General features: G+C 39.5%; 1 protein-coding gene and 1 pseudogene across 2 annotated transcripts in view; one reads left to right on the top strand and one right to left on the bottom strand.

Annotated features, from left to right (window-relative positions):
• The first annotated feature begins 3,162 nt into the window (after positions 1 to 3,162).
• LOC311615131 (nucleolus and neural progenitor protein-like) overlaps positions 3,163 to 25,217 on the top strand; it is a 63,741-nt pseudogene continuing 41,686 nt past the window's right edge. The window contains exons 1-5 of the transcript XR_014797032.1: positions 3,163 to 3,264; positions 14,930 to 15,019; positions 16,954 to 17,033; positions 17,469 to 17,600; positions 18,058 to 18,135. The product of XR_014797032.1 is annotated as a nucleolus and neural progenitor protein-like (transcript). The remainder of the gene's footprint in view (positions 3,265 to 14,929; positions 15,020 to 16,953; positions 17,034 to 17,468; positions 17,601 to 18,057; positions 18,136 to 25,217) is intronic.
• LOC311617593 (myelin protein zero-like protein 1) lies at positions 22,609 to 24,334 on the bottom strand. Its single transcript, XM_084874070.1, has one exon. It carries the CDS (start codon positions 23,803 to 23,805, stop codon positions 23,044 to 23,046), a length of 762 nt encoding a protein of 253 aa, XP_084730196.1. The 5' UTR covers positions 23,806 to 24,334; the 3' UTR covers positions 22,609 to 23,043.

Below are 25,217 nucleotides of genomic sequence, written 5' to 3' on the forward strand. Positions count from 1 at the left end.
GGCTGAACAAAGTGGTGGTTAATTTGCATATTACTCTTCTATTAGGATTAGAGGTCTAAATAAGTTGTACTGTCCATCTTCCATGCCATTGTTTGAATTCAGGTCCTCACGATGTCTTGCCTCAATTTTTATAATAGATTCCCTTACGTCCAGTCCCATTTTCTTTAAATCTGTTCTCCATCATGCTCTTCCTCTGATGCAAGGTAATTGAAATTGCCCTGCATAAAACTTGGTGACTCCTTTATCACCTACAGCCAGGGTTCCCCAACTCGGATCACCATCACCAGGCCCTGTAGAAAACATAGATTAGAATCCTACTGAGACCTAATGAATACAAATTCCCTAAGTTGGAGCTAAATTTTAAAAGCTTTCTAAGTAATTCTGATCAGCCAGGTTTGGGTGACACCAGTCTACAGGGTAAAATCCAAACTCTGCCCATGATCTGACACCCCATTCCCAACTTCACCCCTCTGCACATGTAATGCTCAGCAGCAATGATAAGAGTCTTCCAACCTATGTTGATGAACCCCTATCTGCCAGGAATGTCCTTCTTCCCTGATCTGCATGGGAAAACCCTATTCATCCTTCATACACTTTATTCAGACATTATCAAGCCTCTTCTTCAACCAGGGACTATTAACAAACATGTGAAATTGTACACATTAAATATGTATAGTACTTTGTATATCAATTATACCTCCATAAAGTTGCTAAAATTTACTGAGGTCCCACTACACGCCAAGCTTTGAGCAAAGCATTGAGACACAAAGATCATAAGCTGTATTGATAGTACTGCCTTCAGGAAACTCTTATGCTATTGGAGAAGGAGACATACAAACATACAAATTAATACAATAGGTAAATTTTGTGAGTGTCTGATAATTGCATAATGTCCTGCCTCAAATAATGTTACTTCCTAATCTCCAGAATCCATTACAAAAAAAAATTTTAATTGATTTTTAAGTAGAGGGGAAGAGAGAGGAAGAGAGCAGAAACTATAAATATATTACTAAGCAGATTTTGCAGATATTAAATTTAAGATTCGGGAATGGGAGATTATTCCATTATTTTGGTGGCTCAATGTAATAATCACTGGGTTCTCTCACGCTTAGCCTCCATAGCGTGAGAATGCAGGGAGACTAGAAGGTGCTATGCTTCTATGTTTGAAAATGGGGTGTGAGGACATGAACCAAGACATGCAGTTGGTCTCTAGAAGATGGACAAAGCAAGGAAGTGAATGCTCCACTAGAGCCCCCAGAAGGAACCAGCCCCTGCTGATTTTAGTCCAGGGAGATTAATTTTGGACTTGTGATCTTCAGAAATGTAATATGATTGTATTATTGTTTTAAGTGACTAGTTTGTAGTAATTTGTTACAGCAGCAACAGGAAGCTAATACAGAGGCCAATGGTAGTAGTATATAAAGGGGTTATGGAGTGGAGAAGGAAGATTCAGGAAGAATTACTTGGAGGTGATGACACCAGAACTGAGGAAGGGAGACTATATTTCAGGATGGTTCAGGTAGAGAAGTTAGTGAGTGCAAAGCACACAGGGAGCATGGGAAGTGTTTTCAACAAGGCAATGCTTTGTATATTAAACATTAGAAGTAATATCAAGTATATTAATTCTGATAAATGTTTATTTGCATGCCAGGCACTGTTCTAAAGCATTTATAACTCTGTGAGGTAGAGACTATTATCTTCATTTTCCTATAGGGATATTAAGGTTTGCCGGAATTAAGTAATTTTCCTGACATCATAGGGCCAGCAAACCAGCAGAGCTTTAATTAGAATCTTGGCAGGGTGTCTTCAAAATCCAAAAACTGCCTCTGTAATACACAACTGTGGTAGCCTTAACTGCTTAGTAAGGAAGGTGGCATCAGTGTGGTTGAAGATAAATGAACTATTAGAATGATAATAATGAGGTGGAATCAGCAGAACTTGGAATATTGTCTAGTCTTATATTTATTATGCCCAGATTTCAAGGTCCCTAAGGACCACCAGGGAGCCGATTCCAATGCAAAAAAACAAAAGAGCCTTTATTCAAACTCGAGTCTGGTCTCCCTGCCTCTACCTACGCAGCGGCAGAATGCAAAAAGCTCCAAGTTCGGAAAGTGTGGTCTTTTTATAGGCTTTTAGGGTTGGGTGGTGGGGTGATGCTCAGACCACTGAGTTGGCTGGTTCTGATTGGTGGGGTGAGGGCCAGGGTCCGGTTACTCTGGGTTACTTCCCTCTGTATTTCTATTGGCTGCTTTAAGGGCGGGTTGGGTGATTGATACATTTTATACAAGATGGAAGACATAATACAAAATAGAGTCAGTCCTGCTTTGCCCTTGAAAGAAGACCTACGTGCTGGGAAGGAGCCATGCCTGGTCTGGTGTCAGCACTGATAACTATCTGGGGTACAGTCCACTGCCTCTCCAGAAGCATGCTCCAACATTCTCACTCTGTTACAATATTGAGGATGAAATTGATAGTCAGCCAACGTTCAGGTTTCTTTGATGTGATTCGGGTTTTGCTATCGCTCAAGATAGAGGAGCCCTGACTATCTCAAAGGAAATCACTCCTGAGTTACAACTTCTACTTTGCATAATCCTCTTTATTTCGTTGCTTTCTTTTCCCCTAATGTCTGAGGCGGATTGCATATGCCAACTCAACTCTGGGCCTCAGTTTCCTCATATGTAAAATGACTTGAAGTACTGTTGTTGCAAACTTGGTTGTGCCTTAAAATCCCCTGTAGGTAAGAGCATAAACCAAAGGCAGATTCCTCGCCCCACCTCCCAGATTCTGACTAATTCCAGGACTGGGCTTTCCCCCAAGCTCTCCCAAGTGATGCTGATGAGCATCCAGGTTTCCCTGACTACCTGGGTCTTTTCCAGCTCAGGTTTCGGTCCAAAATTCTGTGCAGGCCCCGCCCCTCCCTCGCTCCGCCCTAGACCCCGCCCTCTCTGTTCCCTGATTGGTCTCAGCTCCCCTCCTGCTGTGCCTCTGCAGGTCCCGCCCAGCCCCGCCTCCCTCAGCCCCTCCCCCACCTTTCAGCCCCGCCCAGCCTCTCCCTGACCTGCCTCCCTCAGCCCCCCCCTCCACCGGCTTACCCGCCTCCCCCTAAGCCCCGCCTACGCTGCTCCCTGCCTTGCCTCTGCTGTCCCATCCCTGCCTGGCAAGATGGCTGAGGTGCTGAGCCACCTGGAGCCTTGGAACCCTGTGACAATCCCAATGTCGGGGAGCCCCGGCAAGGTGAATGTGCTGGACCCTGGCACAGCCTGGGTGAGTGAGGCACAACATGTGGAGACCAGTTCTGCCCGGGGGCGGGACTTCCTGAGCCAGCAGTGCACCAGGCAGCCTGAGCTCTGAGTTTCCCCAGGGGCCCAGGAGGTCCTGTGGCTTCCCCGCCCTCCGGGAACCCAGGTGTTGCCAGAGCCCCACCAACCCCAATGCCCCGCCCCCATTGTGCAGAGGGGGCAGGCGCGCCCAGGAACCCTGTTACCCTTCTGTTGGCTTCCTGCCTCCGCTGGGAGCCCTGGGGGATCCCAGGGCTCTTGGCGGACCCCAGCTCTTCTGGCCTCTGCTTCTCATTTGTAAGATGGGGTTAGTCCTCCCTCCCAGGAACTGGTTCATGGGAGCATCTAATGATGCTGGGATCTTTTTTTGTTTTCTAATACCCAACAAGCTAAGATGTCTAATTACAGCAGTTAATCTAGGTTTTCCGAGGCAGTTTCAGTTTTCAATGTTCTGCTCTATGATCACCCTGTGTGACTCTAGTCATCACTAGATGCCCAGAAACTAGTACAGTGCCTGGCATATAATAAGCATCAAGCAACGCATGCAGAATGAATAACCGCATAATACTGTCTTATTAGGTTTAAACGTAAGGTCATTGAATATATTTAAGACAGTACATAAACAAGGTTTTTTTTTTTTTTTTTTTTAAACACATAAGTTTAAAATTCAATCCGTCAAACATCAGTATTTATACTAGTAGTTAAAAACAAACTTGGAAAAAATACGTGGCAGAATATGTAATAAGCGATTAGTTTTCAAATGACTTCTATTTTGTAATTACAGTTGACATACAATATTGTATTAGTTTCAGGTGTACCACATAGTGAATAGGCATTTAAGTAACTTAGGAGGTGATCACTTGTTAAGTCTAGTCCTGGGGCCCAGCCAGCCTGGCTCAGTGACTGGTGACTAGGAGGTCATGGTTCAATTCTGATGAGGGCGCATGCCTGCGTTGTGGGTTCCATCCCCAGTGTGGGTGTCTGACCGATGATTATCTTTGATCATTGATGTTTCTCTCCCTCTCCGGAATCAATAAAAATACATACATTTAGAAAGAGGAAAAATGTAAATCTAGTATTGGGAAAGTGCTCTTAAATTAGGGTGTATTGTCAATGTCTGATGGTATTGCCATTTTTAGGCAGTAGGGCATAATAATTAGGAGCTTGGCTCAAGGGCCAGATTGCCAAAGTTTGTGTTCTGGGGCTTCCCTTTGCTGGGAATTGTCTAACACAGCAATTTTCAACCCTTTTCATCTCCTGGGACACATAAACTAATTACTAAAATGTTGCAGCACTCCAAAAAATGTTTTAGCCAATCTGACCAAAAAAAAAAAAAAAAAAGTATAACTTTGATTCATTTACACCAGATAGCTATTGTTTTGTTGGCTGTTGTCATTTATTTATTTATTTATTTTTTTAATTTGAGAATCTAAGGGAAAAGAGGTAGGTGCCCCTGATTAAAAGTCAGGTATTGAATGTTTCAAAAAGTCTTGCTGCGTACGGGAAAGTCTCCAGTCTTTTTGACTTGGACACAATTTCAAACAGGGATAGAAAGAGTCCCTGGCATTTAGTGCTCTGATGAGGAAGGAAAGAGTTAATGTCATAGGTAAAGCATTTGGAGCAGTGCCTGCTACAGTAAACAAACACTTAACTGATATCTGTTGTTATTAATATGTTTTTAACCCATCTAATCATCACATCCTCTTGCAAATTCATCTGTCCTATGCAGTTTGCAGATCCTCTTCTTTTTTCCTCTATTCATAAATTCCTTAAAAGGATTCCTTAACTGGAAATATACCAGCTCATTCTCCATCCCCAAGGCAACCCATCCTGGCTTCAGGTAGGTGGGACAAAAGCAGGTCCTCCATGTTGTGTAAACACCATACAGGAGGCTAGTGCTACCCTGTGAGCCATACAGAACACATAGATAGCTCTTTCCACTTGGGAACGTTATCTCCGGCTGAGCCCGTGTTCAGTCAGGCACTCACCAAGCAATTTCCAGTTTCCATGCGAGTTTTTCTTTTCTTAATATGTTCTTATTTAAAGTGGTACTGAAAGGCAGTATATTTGGCTTTTAGTGCATGAATTTATCTAGTCTGTCTTGCATTTTGTGCGTAACAAAAGGGGGGATTCAGAGAAGTACACAATACAACATGTGTCCCACCTTCAAGTTACTAAAGGGGTAAGTGTGCACGAAATGACTGACTGCAAAGTACTCCTGTGAAAGATTATTAAAATTGTGATAAAATATGATGCAGGTACACACACTTGTTTAACAGACATTCTCTTGAGTTTTAGACTATATAATCTGTCACTGTTTTCCAACTTCTTACATATTTATTAATTATATCCTTAGAATTAAGGCTAATTATGTATTTGTTTTTGGTTCCTTTAAAACAGCAATTTTTGAGAAGGAACTCTCGCACTCTAAGGGGAGAAATAGGCTATGATTGCTACTCTGTGAGTGCCTGGACAACTGGATAGACACCTGTTCTCGAGAACGTACTGAAGAATAGGGCTCCTCAGACAAATAACCAAATCTAGGTCTGGGGAAAGAAGTGTTTCAGATGAGCCTGAGAGGTACTGTTCTGCCCCGAAAGCAAGAATGCATGAATGGACTTGAAGAGGTGCCTACTGGCCCAAATTTGGCAAGAATATAAGAGCAAATAATGGGAGCAATTTATTGAAACAGATCAAATATGTAAAACCCACAGGTTCATTTGGAAGTTCCTAGGATATCAGCTCACTGTTCTGAAAATAGAAGGCAAGTGTGGGATCAATAAATCGGTTAGACAAGGAGGACTGACTTGGGGAGAGAGCTGGGAAGATGGAGGCAAGGAAAACACTTGTACCTGCTGCCTCCCACAACCACATCAGAGCTGCAACTGGGGATCTTATCTGAGACCTGAAAAAACCACAACTGTGGAGACCACTGAGCAGCTGTGAGGCCCCAACCAGTGCGGACATGCGGATTCCACAGAAAGTTTGGATTTTGCTGGGGATAATGTGGGGTGTCTGTGTCCTGGCAGCGGAGACGGCAGGTGCAGTAGCTGTGGCAGCAGAAGCTGTGGCCACTGTGGTGGCAGACACAAAAGCGCACGCTTGGGCCATGGAAATCTGTGTCCACAGAAGCCCCCCGCTGTTGGTCTGTTGTGATTTGAGAGTGGATGGGGGTCTTCAAAGTTGCTAAAAGTGGGGTTCTCTAGGGAGCAACCCATTCTGATCAGACATGGAGGGAGAACATAGGGGTTGGAAAGGTATGCAGTCTGTTTGTAAGTGTGTGCACAGACTAGCCCATTGTGCACGTAGGCTGGTTCCCCTGCAACCCTTTGCTTCTGATTACAAAGGAGAGATCACCCAGATTGGCTGGCCCTGAGAGAAGGGGTGGGGGGAACTGCTTTTCTGGAAGCTGAGAAGCTGAGCGGGGAGAAAACATAAGGGATTTGGCTCCAAGGCAAAAACGGTATTGAGTGCCATAGAAAAAGAAGGCTAGAGCAGCCAAAAAGACGGGGACATCAATCCAGAAACACTGCCACCTAGGGGCTGGAGTACAATCTGACTGTGTTTATTACTAGATTTATTTAGTCAAAAACCAAGAAACTAAGAAATAGCCATCTTAAAATTAAGGACTAGTTTACAACACTGAGGTGCAGCAGAATAAGGAATTGCAATACTGTCTCAACTGATAAACAGGTGTGCCAAATAGAATAACGGAAGAAATGAATGGCCTTCACAACTGCACTTTTTTTGCTAATTTTTTTATTTTTTATTTTGTTTCCATTTTTTTCACATTTAATTAAGAAATGAATTTTTTCCTCACTTGATTTTGACATTTTAATTGTTACATTTTTAGGTTCATTCATCATTATCACTACTGCTATTTCAACTTTTTTTTCTTAAGTGCCATTTTATTTTCTCTTTATTTACATTGGAATTGGTGTTCTTCATTCTATTTTCATTTTTCCTTCAGCATTGTTTAGCCCTATCTCAACACGACCTTTACACCATCACTCTCTTCCCTTTTGCTATCCTGTTTATCTTAACTCTTTCCTGCTTTAGATTTCCCCTACTCTTTCTATCTCCCCGCTGTTAAAATTTCTACCCTACTTATATATCTAACTTCTAATGCCCTGTGCCAAGGGCATAGATATCGCTCTCGGATCTGTATTAACTAGCAAAACAAACAAATAAAATTGTTTTCCTCTCTGTCCTTTTGATGCTGTTTGTGTGAATGTTGATTATATTGTATTTTATGCTTTTAAGTGAGATTATTTTGCTTATTTGTTGTTGTTGCTGTTGCTTGGTATTTTTTTATTTGCTTTGTTTTTGTTTGTTTGTTTTAACTTATGTTTTTCCTTCCTTTGTATGATATTAGTGGGTGTTGTAGATTATATTATTCTCCAGGTACTATTACCAGCATTTTCTGGGGCTAGTGGTGGTTCTATTGAAATTCTCTCCCTATATATATAGTTTTTTCCCCTTTTCTCTCTAAGTCTATTTCTTCTCTCTCTCTCTCTCTCTCTCTCTCTCTCTCTCTCTCTCTCTCTCTCTCTCTCTCTTATTCTCTCCATATCCCAATTTCATTTTGACACTCCTTTTTTAAAAATTTATTTTTTTCCTATTTTTTCTTCTGTTCCCTCCCTCTTTATTTACTCTTCTTTCTCTCATATCCCCTAATTTGCCTTTCCCTAGTGGTCACCTTTATTGGAGGTTACCCTGTTTCCCCAAAAATAAGACAGTGTCTTATATTAATTTTTGCTCCCAAAGATGCACTAGGTCTTATTTTCAGTAGATGTCTTATTTTTCCATGAAGAAGAATTTGGTACACATTTATTGTAAAATGAAAATAAAGGAAATTTATTACCTGTATACAGTACGGTTGTACGGTAGTTATCCACATAAACCAGACAAACTATAAATCCTACAGTATGAAGAATTTACTCATTTATTCAATGACAATCATGTCATCATCTTCTGGAACATCATCATAACAATCCAATTCCTGAATTTCCTGGTGAATTTCTTGTGACTCCATTTCTTTCAGAATCAGTGGATCAAATCTCATGTTTAGCCTGGGGGGGGGGTGCTTTATTTTCGGGGGGATGCCTTATATTTCACTCAGAAGGAAATTTGTAAGTAGATCTTATTTTTGGAGGATGTCTTATTTTCGGGGAAACACGTTATTAATATCTCAAATACATTTCTGTTCAGTGCCCTGTTCAGTATGTTGTACCTGGTTGTGTTTTATTTTAAATCAACGCAGGAGAGCGAGATCTACATAACCAGGCATCCTGAAATGAGAGACCATGGGGAGACAAAAAAACAGCTCAAAAATGAAAGAAAAGCAGGCATCACCAGAAAAGAAAGTAAACGAGTTAGAGGCAAGCAACTTACCAGAGCAAGAACTCAGAGAAATGGTCATGAGATGGCTAAAAAGAATGGAAGACAAATTTGAAAATATGAGTAAGAACCAAGAAGAAATGAAGAAGAACCAAGAAGAAATGAAAAATGACATTGCTAGTAAGAAGAACTCAATAGAAAGCATCAAGAGCAGACTAGAAGAAGCAGAGGACAGCATAAGTGAGCTAGAAGACAAGATGGGAAAAAAAAATACCCAATTAGAGCAGCTTCTAGAAGAAAAAAAAATTAAAAAGCAGGAGGAGAGCCTGCGGGAGTTTTGGGACAATAAAAAAGAAAACAATATTAGAATAATAGGGGTTCCAGAAGGAAAGGAAACTGAGGAAGACATTGAAAACGTATTTCAAGAAATAATGCCAGAAAAGTTGCCCGAGATAGAGAAGAAAAAACCCACACAAGTCCAAGATGCTTGCAGAGTCACAAGCAAAATGAATCCCCAAAGCCAAGGCATATTATAATTAAATTGGAAGAATCAACGACAAAGTCAGAATCTTAAAAGCGGCCAGAGAGAGACTGAAAGTTACATATAAAGGAACTCCCATCAGACTAGCAACTGATTTCACAACAGAAACTCATTAGGCCAGAAGGGAATGGAATGAAATATACAAAGTCATGCAAAGGAAGGGTCTGAATCCAAAATACTATACCCAGCAAGGCTATCAATTAAAATTGAAGGTGAAATCAGGGGCTTCACAGATCAAAAAAACTAAAGGAATTTATCACCACCAAACCAGCAATGCAAGAAATTCTAAAGGGTCTACTGTAAAAATACAGAAATAGGAAGGGAAGAAGGAACACAGGGGTATAGAATATAAATGGTGTCAAATAAGTACCTATAAATAATAATTGTAAATGTAAATGGATTCAATGCTCTAATCAAAAGACATGGGGTAACAGATTGGATAAGAAAACAAGACCCATATATCTGTTGTCTACAAGAAAAACACTTCAGAAAAAAAAAGAAAAAGAAACAAACAAAAAAAAACAACGTACACAGACTGAGGGTGAAGGGATGGAAAAGGTTTTCCAGGCGAATGGAAATGAAAAAAACAAAGTTGAGGTAGCAATACTTATATCTGACAAATTAGATATCAAAGTGAAGGACATAAGAGATAATGAAGGCCACTTCATAATACTAAAGGGAGCAATCCAACAAGAAGATATAACCCTGGTAATCATATATGCACCCAATACAGGAGCACCCAAATACCGTATTTTCTGGCGTATATTTTAATTGTATGTTTTACAGTGAAAACATAGATTTAGGCCTATATTCGCTGTATAAGACTACCCCCCACTTCAAAGAAAAGACTTACTTTGCCGACAAGATCTGCAGGCAATTTTTGTGCAATTTTGGTCTTTTGCCCCCAATTTTCGGTTGACTTTTTTTCATTTCAAAAGTCGTCTTATATGCCCGAAAATATGGTACATAAAAAAAAAAAAAAAAAAAAAAAAAAATTTCCCAAAAAAACGTCTGGAGGACATTAAGGGAGAGATTAATACCAATATAATCATAGTAGGAGATTTTAATACCCCACTGTCACCTTTGGACAAATCATCGAAACCAAAAATCAGCAAAGAAACATCAATCCTAAATGACTCACTAGACCAGATGATTAATTGACATCTTCAGAACATTTAACCCCAAAGCCACAGAATATGCATTATTCTCAAGTGCACATGGGACATTCTCGAAGATCGACCACATGTTGGAACATAGGCACAGTCCCTTCTAATTCAAGAAGATAGAAATCATATCAAGCATCTTCTCAGATCATAGTGGCATAAAACTGGAAATCAACTACAATAAAAATAATCCAAAGAAATCCAACACATGGAGACTAAACAGCATGCTATTAAACAAGGACTGGGTTACCAGAGAAATCAAGGAAGAAATAAAAAACATCCTGGCAACAAATGAAAATTAAAATACAACAATCCAAAATCTAGGGGACATAGCAAAAGAAGTTTTGAGAGGGAAGTTCATATCTCCACAAGCCTATTCCAAAAAACCAAAAAATTATAACAGATTATCTAACTGTACAACTCCAAAGAGTTAGAAAAAGAGCAACAAGAAAAACCCAGTGTAAGCAGAAGGAAGGAAATAATAAAAATCAGAGCGGAGATAAACAACATAGAGACCAAAGAAACAATACATAAGATCAACAAAACCAAAACTGGTTTTTTAAAGGATAAACAAGATTGATGAATCTCTAGCCAGGCTAACCAAGAAACAAAGAGAGAGGACTCAAATAAACAAAATCTGAAATGAATGTGGTGCAATAACAACAGACCCTGCTGAAATACAAAGGATTGTAATAAACTATTACGAACAACTCTATTCCAAAAAACTGAACAGCCTGGAGGAAATGGACATATTCATAGAAAAATACAACCTTCCAAAACTCAATCAGGAAGAATCTAAAAATCTCAATAGACCAGTGACTTGGGAAGAAATTGAAACAGTCATCAAAAAGCTTCCAGCAAACAAAAGCCTAGAGCCAGATGACTTCACAGAGAGTTTTACCAAACATTCAAGGAAGAACTAAATCCAATCCTCCTCAGACTATTCCAAAAAATTCAAGACGAAGGAACATTTCCAAGCTCCTTCTATGAAGCCAGCATCACCCTAATACCAAAACAGATAAAGACAACTCAATGAAAGAGAATTACAGGCCAATATCCCTCATGAACATAGATGCCAAAATCCTCAGCAAAATTCTAGCAATTCAGCTCCAGCAGATCATCAGAAAGATCATACACCATGACCAAGTAGGATTTATTCCAGGAATATAAGGATGGTACAATATCCACAAATCAATAAACATGATACATCACATAAACAAATTGAAAGATAAAAATCATATAGTCATATCAATTGATGCAGAAAAAGCATTTGATAAAATCCAACACCCTTTCCTGATAAAAACTCTCAACAAGGTGGGAGTACAAGGATCATACCTCAACATAATAAAAGCTATATATGATAAACCCACAGCCAACATCATACTCAATGGGCAAAAATTAAAACCATTCCCTCTAAGAACAGGAACAGGACAGGGATGCCCACTCTCACCACTCCTTTTTGACATAGCACTGGAAGTACTAGCCATTGCAATTAGACAAGAAGAGGAAATAAAAGGCATCCAAATTGGAAAAGAAGAAGTTATCCTTATTTGCAGATGACATGATATTGTACATAAAAAAAACCCAAAGACTCCTTCAAAATACTAATAGACTTAATAAATGAATTTGGTAACATAGCAGGATACAAAATTAACGCCAAGAAATCTGTGGCATTTCCATACACCAATAGGGAACTTACAGAAACAGAGACTAAAAAGGCAATCCCATTTACCATTGTACCAAAAAAATTAAGATACCTAGGAATAAACTTAAGGAGGTTTATACCTATATGCGGAAAACTACACGACACTGAAAAAAGCGATAGAGGAAGATGTAAACAGATGGGAGAACATACCATGTTCATGGATTGGTAGAATCAACATCATTAAAATGTCCATACTTCCCAAAGCAATTTATAGTTTCAGTGAATTCCCCATTAAAATACCAACGGCATATTTCACGGACCTAGAAAGAACTCTCCAAAAATTCATTTGGAACAATAAAAGACCACGAATAGTCACAGCAATCCAGAGAAAGAAGAGTAAAGTAGGAGGGATCTCAATACCAGATTTCAAGCTGTATCACCAAGCCACTGTCCTCAAAATATCCCGGTACTGGCACAAGAACACACAAATAGATCAATGGAATAGAATAGAGAATCCAGATATCAACCCAAATCACTATGATCAATTAGTATTTGACAAAGGAGGCATGAACATACAATGGAGTCAAGACAGTCTCTTCAATAAATGGTGTTGGGAAAATTGGACAGATACGTGCAAAGGAATGAAACTAGATCACCAACTTACACCATACACAAAAATAAACTCAAAATGGATACAGGACTTAAACATCAGATGGGAAACCATAAAAATACTAGAGGCATCCACAGGCAGCAAAATCTCAGACATATTCCAAAAGAACTTCTTCACTGATACTACCCCTAGGGCAATGGAAGCTAAAGAGAAAATAAACAAATGGGACTATATCAAAATAAAAAGCTTTTTTACAGCAAAAGAAACCATCAACAAAACAGCAAGAAAGCCCACTGTGTGGGAGAACATATTTGCAAATGTTATCACTGATAAAGGTTTAATCTCCAACATCTATAGACAGCTTATACAATTTAAAAAGTAAGATAAATGAGCCAATTAAAAAATGGGCAATGGATCTAAATAGAATATTCTCAAAAGAAGAGAGAAGGAAGGCCAAGAGGCACATGGAAATATGCTCAAAATCACTATCTGAGAGATGCAAATCAAAACAACTATGCAGTACCATCTCAACCTGTCAAAATGGCCAACATCAACAAATCAACAAACAAGTGTTGGCAAGGTTGTGGAGAAAAAGGAACCCTCGTGCACTGCTGGTGGGAATGTAGACTGGTGCACCCACTATGGAGAACAGTATGGAGCTTCCTCAAAAAACTGAAAATGGAACTCCCATTTGACCCAGTATTCCCACTCCTAGGAATATATCCCAAGTAACTAGATATATGCACCCCTATGTTCATAGCAGCACAATTGACAAAAGCTAGGATTTCGAAACAGCCTAGGTATCCTCAGCAGATGATTGGATAAAAAAAAAACCACGGTACATCTACACAATGGAATACTATGCTGCCATAAAAAAGAAGAAATTCTCATCATTTGCAGTAACCTGGATGGAATTGGAGAACATCATGCTGAGTGAAATAAGACAGTCAATGAAAGAGAAAAACCACATGACCTCATTTATGGATAATAAAAAGCATTATAAACTGATGAACAAAAAAATAGATATAGAGATAGTAAATCAACAAGCAGACTGTCAATTTACAGTGGGGAGGGTAGGGATATCTGGGGAAGATAAGAGATCAACCAAAGGACTTATATACATGCATATAAGTACAAGCAATGGACACAAAACTCTGGAGAGAGAGGGCATGTGTGTGTGGGGCAATCGTATATGTACACAGATAATTTATTAAAATAAAGAAAAAAAACAACAACAGTGATTTTCAATCAGTATGCTACAAGAATATTTGTCGTTGTTGTTAATTCTCACCAAGAATATATTTCCGTTGATTTTCAGGGAGAGTGGAGGAGAGAGGGAAAGACAGAAAGAAACAGAGAAACACATCTGTTGGTTGCCTCTTGTATGATCCTCAAACAGTGCTGGGCAGGAGCCTGCAGCCAGAGTATGTGCCCATGACCAGAATCGAACCAGGAACCCTTTGGTCCTCAGGGCGACACTCTGTCTACTGAGCCAAACTGGCTAGGACCACAAGAATTTTTTAAACATGTACTACTTGACTGTTTATGGGCACTGACCTCTTTTCCTTTAGATTGTCAAATAAAAAAAATGACAACAAGCAACCTAACAATAGCTTTCTGGTGTGAATGAATCAAAATCATACCTATTTATTTGGTCAGTTCAGCAAAAAATATATTTTGGTGTGACACAGTAATTAGTTTATGTGTGCCATGAGATCAAAATGATTGAAAAACGCTGCTTTACAACTGACAAGGAGCCGAGACCGGTTTGGCTCAATGGATAGAGCATCGGCTTGGGGACTGAAGGGTCCCGAGTTCGATTCCGGTCAAGGGCATGTACAGTACCTTGGTTGCAGGCATATCCCCAGTACCGGGTGTGCAAGAGGCAGCTGATCGATGTTTCTAACTGTCTCTCTCCCTTCCTCTCTGTACAAAATCAATAAAATATATTAAAAAAAAAATAAAACTGACAAGGAGCCCTGGCCAGGTCGCTCAGTTGGTTAGAGCATCATCCCAATATCCGAAGGTTGCAGTCGGGGCACGAACAAGAATCAACCAGTGAATGCATGAATAAGTGGGACAACAAATCAATGTTTCTCCCTACCCCAGCACTCCCCCCCCCCGGCTCAAATCAATAAATAAAATAAAATATCTTTAAAACGAGGAAAGATTCTCCCTTCCTTTTATATAATACACTTAATGCAGAAATACATAGTAAGTCTTATTAAAATTCTCTGCTTTAGACCTTTATATTGCAGCTGTACTTAAAGAATGCTGGCTTGTTACCCTGTCACTGAAGAGCCAGGGGGGAGATAAGAGATCAACCGAAGGACTTATATACATGCATATAAGTACAATGCAGAAACAGATCTGCTGTGTGCAGTCCTTTACAGCAATCACAACAGAATGGGCTGCCAGATGCCCCATTTGGCCCTCAAACAGGTAAGGAGGAAGCCTTGTGTTTGAGACTCAGCATGTTTGCTTGATGAAGATGGAGATCACACTGCTACTTCATAGTTTGTTATTTACGGAAACTGAGTCTACACTTACAGATTCATGCTCTCTGTTTAATTTTCTACTCCCATTACTTAAGATACAAAAGGTGACTATTTCTTCATCAAAGAACTGGGATCATGGCCTTCCCCTAAGTTTTCATGTCTGGACAGCTTTATCTCCTCTGAGTCTTTAATTCCAAAACCAAACTTATCTCAGATTGAGCAGATTTCTCCTCTTGGATTGCAAGTTGTGAATAATAACCTAGTCAGAAAAATTTGGTGTTCCATTTTCTCTGCTGATTCCTTTTATGTAGCTGTGCCATCTAATTGAATTAGTCAAAACTGCCTCTGCATGCAGGAGGCAACCAATTGATTTCTCTCATCATTGATGCTTCTCTCTCTCCTTCCTGCCTCCCTTAAATTAATACACACACACACACACACACACACACACACACACACACACACACACAAACACATAATATATATAAAACTGTTCTTACATTTCTCTATGTTCTCTCTTCCTTGTTAAACTTCTCAAGCCCCCTCCCTGCCTTTGTTTTAAACATAGCTCACTTACTATGTTCCCCAGGTGCTTTACCATCTTGGTTTTTCAGTACTTTTCTCAAAGAATGGTGTCCATAAATAAAAAAATGAAAAAGAGCTGATCCCAGAGAAGTTAGGGATTGTTGCTGCCATTGTTCTGAAAACTATTCTGTTAAGAAAGAATCCATAACTTTGATTGGATTTTTAGTAGCTTATATGTAGCTCTAGCAAGATACTGTCTTTGCCAGTATCAGTGACCATCTAGATTTTGACATCCTTCAGTCTGGATGCAGTCCCATGAATGACCTTTTTGCAGTATTTCCTGAGGACCACAGAATTCTTGACACATTTTGTATAATGGATGGCTACCATTTTTTCCTTTAATTAAAAATGGGATTGAATGCCTACTCAGTGCTCAGTACTGAGTACAGTGGTGGGTAAAATAAACAAAATATATTGTTCTCATGGAACTTACAGTTGATAGGAGAAAGGCAGTTAATCAAATGTCAGATGGTGATAATTGCTATGGAGAAAAAGTGCTGAGGGGATTGCAATTTTAAATAAGCATATCTTTTATTTATTTATTTATTTATTTATTTATTTTAAAAAATATATATTTATTGATTTTTTACAGAGAGGAAGGGAGAGGGATAGAGAGTTAGAAACATTGATGAGAGAGAGTCATCGATCAGCTGCCTCTTGCACACCTTCTACTGGGGATATGCCTATGACCAAAGTACATGCACTTGACCAGAATTGAACCTTGGACCCTTCAGTACGCAGGGTGACGCTCTATCTACTGAGCCGAACTGGTTTCAGCAAGGCATATCTTTTAATTTCAACATTTATTTGAATACACACATACACACACACACACACACACACACACACACACACTCTAATTTACTAGAAAATTTTTAGTAACTAGACATTGGTCAGTGTTTATTTCCCAGCATGCCTTGCACACAGTAGTTATTCAGCATGCATTTGTAAAATGAGTAGACTGATCACTTTCCTAATTGAGCTTTCTGAAATTGAGCTTCAGAAAAATTATAATCTTGAGAATAATCTTATACTTACTTTGGTGTAGTTTATAGCATCACACGTAATAAATTCTCGGTTATAATGTGATTTGAGAAATTTGTTTTGCTACATTTTAGATTTGTAGCCAGAAGCAATTGCTTTGAGTTACAGATTTCTTTACACTTAAAAAATAAAAGGGTATTCAGTATATTTCCATATTTTGAAATTTTTGTTTTCTTTGATTTGCTGGTTCCATCAGTGGCCTTGTCTGTATTATATACATATGAATTTGAGCTGCTCTTCCCCTTTCAGGTTGAACAGTGTTTAAATCGTTTGAAAAACATGAATTTGGAGAGTTCAATTCAGGATTTGTCTGAGTTGTTTTCTTTCAAGTAAGTGGTTAGTTGCTTTGTTGTGAGAACTCTGTCTTGCTGTGATCTCCCTTTGGATTTTTTAACTTCTTGGTGTTGGAATATAACCAATTATACCTCAGTCATACAAGTGTTGTTTTAATGAGGGGCGCAGGTATTTGTTGTAATGGGAGGGACTGGCTTGTGGGAGGGACTGGTGTCACTTGAAATCTGAGACACAGTAAGATTACATTGAAACATCATTGTCCATGAAATTCAGTGAGTCCTATTTAAGCATAACTAGCTCAAATTGAGCTTAAAGGAACTCTGAACTTGAATACTTTCTATTTCCAATATAGTTCTTTTATAAATGTAACTTACAAAATCCAAATTACTTTGGTTCTCTTTTCCAACGTTGTATTTGAAAGTAGTTTCAATTTAATAATGAAAGTAATATAATTTTCTGTTTTTGTCAAGTGAAAATCGGCCATTAGCTACCAAAGCATGTGTCATCCCCAGCCAACCAGTGGTGGAATTTGTGTTGATGAAGATTTTGGGAGCCTGCAAATTGTTACTTTGCTTGTTAGACTGTTGCTACAAGACATTTCTGTATCCTTGAAGCAACTGAAATACCTGTTTCTCAGTTGGAATTGTTTGGATAAGTTTAGTAGTATTTCTGTTTGAAAGCTAGGGGGTCTGAAGGTCTATAGGAGTTATAACCTATGGAATTCTTATGAATTTGCTTCGTGGCCTCCTTTTCCCAGGAATTGCTTCATAATACCATTGCCAGAGACTGCCTATCTCTCTCTCATATGAAATGTATTATCCTTAGGACATTGACAGAAATTCTTAATCTTGGAAACTAAACCTTAGGAACTTAGTTTAATAATGAGAGCTCTAGCAGAGCATATACAACTGTATTTTAAGTTTCCATGAGTCAAATAGAACATGTTTTAAGGCTTTAATTCCTCAAAAAAATTCTATTTCCAATCTAGTTCCTTCATAAACATCTTACAAAATCCAAATTACTTTGGTTTTGTTTTCCAACTTTAACTTAATTCTTCAGTTTGACCGTGAAACACCTAGGTTTGCAAGAATTCATTGTGTTAAACCTTGTGATGGTTGGACTGGTGAGCAGGTTATGGTATGTATGTACGTACACTCCTGTGAGATCATTTCTTTTTCATCTCTTTAACTCAGCCAGGTTTCTGACTGGTTTTCATATTTATTTTCCCAGGGGATGCTGAACTTGTGGGAGTTCTGTTTTGTTTGATCAGAGTTTATGTGGGGTGGATTTGGAAGCTAAGTGTTTTATGTCAAAAGATTAGGCTTTAAATCTGAAGGCAAGAGACCACCTCAACACTAAACAATTAAGCAAATAAAATCCTAGGATTAACCATTAGAATAATAAAAAGCGATTATTGCTATAACCATACAACAGCTGGCCCATTTAAAGTGAAGGTTTTTCTGGGCAGGCTATATCAATCAATTGATTCTTTTTGCCTCTAGATTTATAATTCTTAATGGCATGATCTTCCTTATGAACTCCAGATTCTTTTTCTCCACCCTAAACACTACTGCTTTTTGTAATACAGTTAGTTGATATAAGAACACTGGAAGTAGCTGAAAGGTAAAGAGACCTTCTCTTGCATCTCTATATATTACTAGAGGCCCAGTGCAAAAAATTTGTGCACTTGGCAAGTAGGGGGTCCCTCAGCCCGGCCTGCACCCTCTCTCAGTCCAGGAGCCCTCGGAGGATGTCCCATTGATGGCTTAGAAAGGAGTGGGCCTAAGCTGGTAGCCGGACATCCTTAGGGCTGTGGCAGAGGTGGTAGAGGCTCTGTGAGCCTGTCTTCTGGCTGAGCAGAGCACCCCCTTGTGGGAGCGCACTGACCACCAGGGGGCAGCTCCTGAGTTGAATGTCTGTCCCCTGGTGATCAGTGCATGTCATAGTGACTGATGGTTCCACTGTATAGGTCGATTTGCGTATTAGCCTTTTATTATATAGGATGGAGCTTTCTTGATGGACAATTGGACTTGAAATCTGTCCATATTTGTAAAGAGACCAAATTTGGGCCGATTTAGACAATTGGGATGGTTATCTTTAATTTATATTAAAACTAAGAAAAAAAACAAAAATTGTGTTTGGAGATTAAAAACCATGCTTTGCTATCTTACCTGGATATCTTAACCACTGTTTCCGGTCATTCTTGTTTTCAACTTATTCTTAGAGGTAACAATGTTAAAATTACTAATCGTATTATTTTAAATGTCAAACAATCATTCTTGTCTATAATGAAAATAACTAGCTCTTGTGATTACAAAAATAAAAGAGGATTATTTCAAGAAATTTTCAAATTCAGGAAAAAATGTAAAAAACCTGAAATTTACCTATCATCTATTTACCTAGATAAAACCAAACTTAGGATTTTGGGGCATATCCTTTGAGACAGCTTTTTCATTTAGTTTTGCTTAAAAATATATATATATATATATATATATATATATATATATATATATATATACACACACATATATATTTTTTTTTTTAGAAAGAGGAAGGGAGAGTGATAGAGATTTAGAAGCATCAATAGAGAGACTATTGATCAGCTGCCTCCTGCACACCCCCTACTGGGGATGTGTCCGCAACCAAGGTACATGCCCTTGAGCAGAATTGAACCTGGGACCCTTCAGTCCGCAGGCTGATGCTCTATCACCTGAGCCAAACCGGTTAGGGCTTCATTTAGTTTTAAATAACATTTTGTTGCATGTGTGTTTTAAATAACTGATTTTTAAAATATATTTTTATTGATTTCAGAGAGGAAGAGAGAGAAACATCAATGATGAGAGAGAATCATGGATTGGCTGCCCTCCTGCACCCCCCCCCTACTGGGGATCAAGCCTGCAACCTGGGCATGTGCCCTGAGTGGAATCAAACCTGATACCTTTCAGTCTGCAGGCCAACTCTCAAACCACTGAGCCAAACCAGCTAAGGCTTAAATAACATTTTGTACTTGGGGTTTTTCTATTAAGGCTAGATTAATCTGACTATTTGTAAATATGTGCGATAGGGTTTTTTATCTTTAGTGGTAAGTTGATAGGCATTTACTTTCAGCTTTGAATTGTGGTGATTATGTAATCTGCAAATTGTAGTTACTGGTTCATTCATGACCTATTTCTTTCTCTAGGGTTCTCTATAAAGGTGTTTTTAAAAGGCTGATTTCTTTAAATGAGCCATTGTTTGGATTGCTTCAGGAGGTCTCAAGGATTCACCCATTGCCTTATTTCAAAGATTTTACCTTTCCTTCTGATATTGTTGAATTTTCAGGACAGCCTTATTTAGAGGTCTTTAAGAAAAAAATGCCTACAGCTTTTGCAGCTAAGGGAGTACCTAAATTGCTAAATAAACTATTCTCAACAAAAGAATGATCACTGAAGTGCAGTTAAGAAACATCACATAGGAGTTCCAAAAAAGCTAATCAAATGAAGATCAATGTACAGAATAATGTTTATCTTGGAGAGCCAGTAAAGAATATGAGAATCTTCAAAGGTAATATGCTTTGATATAGCACATACTTAAAAAAATGTGGAAGTTACAATATATTCATGGGTTGCATAGAAGAAATCCTATACCTTTTATTTTTAACACACATTGATTGTCTTCAAAGAGGTATCGTAATTAATATATGTGTTTTCTAAGTTTGAATATTTAAAGTTGTTTGTTCCTATTGTCTCATAGTTCTTTGCTTGCTTCCTCTACTCTTTTTTAATAATTTGGCAAGAAATACCATTATGCACTTAAGAATTTGTTGATTTGAAAATGGTATGCCTAAGTTTTTGTATTTGATTTTTCCATCTCCACAGCAGAGTTATCAGAATTTGATATGAGGACTTTCTGCAAGCATCTGAAACACAGAGCTATTCAGGTTTGGATTATTTTAATATAGCTTGATTTCTGCTAATGTATACAGTAGATGCCACTTACCAAGGACATAGATTGAATCTTACATCTTTATTTTATCCCTAGATCTAAGCTTAGTACCATCTTAGTTCTCAGTCTGCTTCTGAGTGGAGGCACTCCAAGGGATTTGAATGTATCGAGTTAATTCAGTTAATACAGTGCCTTCAGAAACATTGTATTGAGTTTTGCTAAAAAACTATAAAGTGACCCTAGGATCCATTGTAGTTGTGGATTACAGTGTAGTTTAAGAGAATGGGCCTTGCAGTTATAGCGAAATACACGGTTTGAGTCCTTTAGTTTGTACTAGCTGTGTAACTTTATGTAAGTTTCTTGACTTGTTCATATCTCTACTTCCTAATAGTATGTATCTCATGGGGTTGTGCCATTTAATGCAAGTTAAGTTCCAACATAGAGTCAGGAGTATGGTAGATACTTAATTGGTATTAGATGTGATTAGCTACTTTCAGTGTCATTATCATCCTCCTCATCACCATGCTTCCATTTCTTCCTGTCCAGGTTTAAACTTCAACATGACTCCTTAGTGTCTGTAAATTCTTTTTGTTCTGGACCTAATAATATGTATGTCCATGTCACCCTCTTTCATCTGGTAACTTCTTGACTTCTGTTACCACTTTTCTTCTCAAAATTGCTTCATGGATTATTTCTTACATTCCATTTAAGAATTCTGACTTTTCTAATGTCAGAGTACATTCATGAATATTTACAAAGCTTCCAGCTTGCATTTACATTATGTCCAATTAATGAGTTCCAGAGGGAGGAATAATAATGATAATAATAATTGCTAATACATACTTACATTGCATTTACTCTTTGTCAGGCATTGTCCAAAATATATATATTTTTTGTTCAAAAGTGTTTGTTTAAATTAAACAGTGCACCAGACATGTACTGTATATAAGAATGCTTAAAACAGAGATCATTTGAATGGACTATTCAGTTTACATGATTTCTGATGAGAAAAGATGATTCCAGTTTCAAACAGTCTTCTGGGATGAGTTAAGTGTGGGAATGGAGGTTCCATGTATCCCATTCCTGCCCCCCTGGAAGGAAGTGAACTCCTCCCCTGCAGCTTCTCCTTTCCAGCAGCAAAGAAAGTAACACACCTGTGCTCTCCTCCCCAGGCCGCCAGCTCCTCCCCAGGCTGCGGCTCCTATTTCAGTTCCATGTACAGGGCTCTGGTCTGAGAGACCAAGGAAGACTGGCCCGGCAGCTATCCCTGCTGACCTTGCTCTGATGAACAAGCTGACAGGAAAGGGTGTAACCTCAAAGTCCCTGTGACAACTTAGGAAGCTAAAATGCCCTTTGCCTAGAGCATGGGTGTCAAACCTTTGACCCAAGGGCTGTATAAGGCTTGCAAAAGGCGTCAGGGTGAGTTAATTAAATGTTTGACCAAATACAGCAGACTTACTTTTAAGTTGATAATTTTGCCTGGCTGTAGAATGATACTATAAATACCCAAGTAAGCACTTGACAGAAAAAAGGTTCCCCACCCTTGTTTTAGAGAGCAAAAAAGCATGCACAAAAATTTGTCAAATTGTTTCCTAGTGACACCTCTAACGGGTGTTTGCTAAAAACTTCTACCCAACAGTCAGAACAGACAGTGTGGGCAGGCCACCCTGGGTATTTCTTCCGCACAGTATCTTCATTCTCCAACTACAATAAGTGCTTAGACAGAAAGGCCAAGTCTGTTGGGATACTAAGAGATTGCTACATCACCATTAAGGAGCACCATATCCAAATGATGGTGACAGGAATGTTGCTGAATTTCCCCAACTGTAAATGACCGTGGATGCAAAATAGTAAAAGAACAAACAGCGAGACAATTTACATATATATAGAACCATATCTTTTAATCCTGCACCACTGCTCCTCCCAACCGAAGGTTAAATCGAAGTTTTATACATATCCCTTACATCTCCTTCGCTCCGTGCCTGCCCTTGTCCCGGTCATACATGCTGTGGGCTACACTGCTGCACAGAGCACGTTTGAATTTGTTTCTCCCTTAGCATATGATCTGGGTCTTCTCTTAAATTTTCCGGATGTCCACGCACACCATAGACTCTGACTTGTTCATCTTGTCACTGTGATGTCTGCCGGAGTGGTCTCACTGCGCATATATGACTGGGCCCCGGTGTTATCCGGATTGAAGCGATTCTTTATGTACAAGAGAACCAGGGTTATGAAGAGAAGGAAGAGGAGGAGACCCAGAATCACAGCGGCCGCTATACCCACCACCTGCGAAACCGGATTCAAGGGCGGCTCCTGGGGCATTGGAGTCCCGGGCGGCGGAGGCTTCGGTGTCCGGGGCCGCGGAGTCCGGGGCGGCTTGGGCAACTCTTTCTCTACAACATTCAGGAGAATATATCCGGGTTTAGAGACGATGTCGGGAGGGTTTTTGACATCACAGGTGAAGTAACCGTAATGGTCATACTGCATATTTTGTATTTTGATGGATGCGTCTTTGTTGCGGAGGTCTCCAGCCCAGGTGACCCTGTTCTTGAATAGCGGGTCATTCCCGAGGAACACTTGACCATCCACGAAGTGGAAAAAGGACACGGTGGTGTTGGACTCAATTGGCTCGAAGCTCCAGGAGACTGTGGTCGCCGGGCCTGTGGTGATGTTAGACTTGAACTTGCAGGACAGCACCCCTTGTGTCCCATAGACCACATATATTTCTTTTGGGGTGATTACCTCCAAGGCTGATACTCCAGCAGTCAACGGCCCCAGTGCTGCCGCCAGCACCGCCAGCACCGACCACAGACAGCGCCAGCGGGCCCGGATGGCAGTGTCCGCCCCGGCCCTGGCCCAGGCCCCGGAGGGCTGCGCCCACATCGTTGTCCGCTCTGCCCCGTGGCCACGCTCCAGGCGGTTGGCCTGCCATTGGCTCCACGCAGGGGCGCCGCCTGGTCACCACCCCGCGTGCCCAGTGGCCCCTTAGCGCTGCGCTGTCATAAGTACTTTACCTCCTATAATCCTAACCCAGGTCCTGTGAGATAGGTGTCATCATTAGTTTCCATATTTCAGGTGAGAAAATCCAGGTGCATAGATATTAAGAAACTTGCTTAGAGTACGTGGCAAATATGGGGCAAGAGCTGGGATTTGAGCGCAGGCAGTTTGGTTTCATAATCTGTTCTTTACCATTTGCACCAGTCTCCAAAATGGTTTTTTCAACCCCGTTTTAAGAACTGTGGCTCTCTGTGACCCTGAAACTTCTGTAGTCCATCCACCTATTCCTAGGATTTGAAGTTGGTTGGTCAGAATCCCTCTCATTCATGACTCACTGCCACATTTTTTAGCAATTAGCACTAATACGCTAAGTTTGCTTTCAGATGACTTCTTTAACCAGTCACCACCACAAAGCACTGGCAGGTTTATACTTTTATATTTTCTACTGGTTTTTATATTCTTAAGGATAAGAAATTTGGAAGAAGGTATGCTTTGATTGAAGTATGGAAGCAGACATAATATGTGAGATAATTTCATAAGTAGTAAAGTTGGTAAAATTCAAACGACTTAATACAGAAAGGTGGATTGAAGAGACAAAGGTGCAACATCAACAGATGGTTAAATTGAAACTGAAAACGGTACTTAATTAGGTATTTTAATATATGTTGAGCAATCACCCCTGACTTCATGTGTCTTTAGTAACATTTATAACCCATCATTGAGGAAGGTGACTTGGGGTATAGAAGGAAGTGAAGAACAAGTTGTGGGAGTCCAGGAGAGGAAAGAGGCCTTTCAGTGTTTCTTTTCTCCCACCAGATAGGCTTTGACCAATATTTAATCATGTGGAGTTTTATTCTAATGTGTAGGTGAAAGAGATGTGTTAGAATATTTATATTGTTCTCTGTGTGCAATTGAATTCAGCTGTAGATGTAATCTACTATAGCACAGAAGGGGACAAATTTTGTGTTAGGAGCAGTGAATAAAAAATTAAATTTTTTAGGACAAAGGGAAAGTACAATGAACTGAAAGGGGGTTTTATTTTTTTTTAAAAAAAAAAAAAAACACCGATTTTCGCTTGCCCAGCATGGCTCAGTTGGTTGAGCATCACCCTATCAACTAGGAGGTTTGATTCCCGGTCAGGGCACATGCCCAACTGCAGCTCAATTCCCAGTGTCGGGCAATGCAGGAGGCAGCCAATCAATGATTATCTCTCATCATTGATATTTCTCTCTCCCTCTCCCTTCCTCTCTGAAATGAATAAAAATATATTTAAAAAGACGGATTTTCAAAATTTGATA

The sequence above is a fragment of the Pipistrellus hanaki genome (genome assembly GCF_964339955.1).
Source record: "Pipistrellus hanaki genome assembly, chromosome: 2".
Lineage (NCBI taxonomy): Eukaryota > Metazoa > Chordata > Mammalia > Chiroptera > Vespertilionidae > Pipistrellus > Pipistrellus hanaki.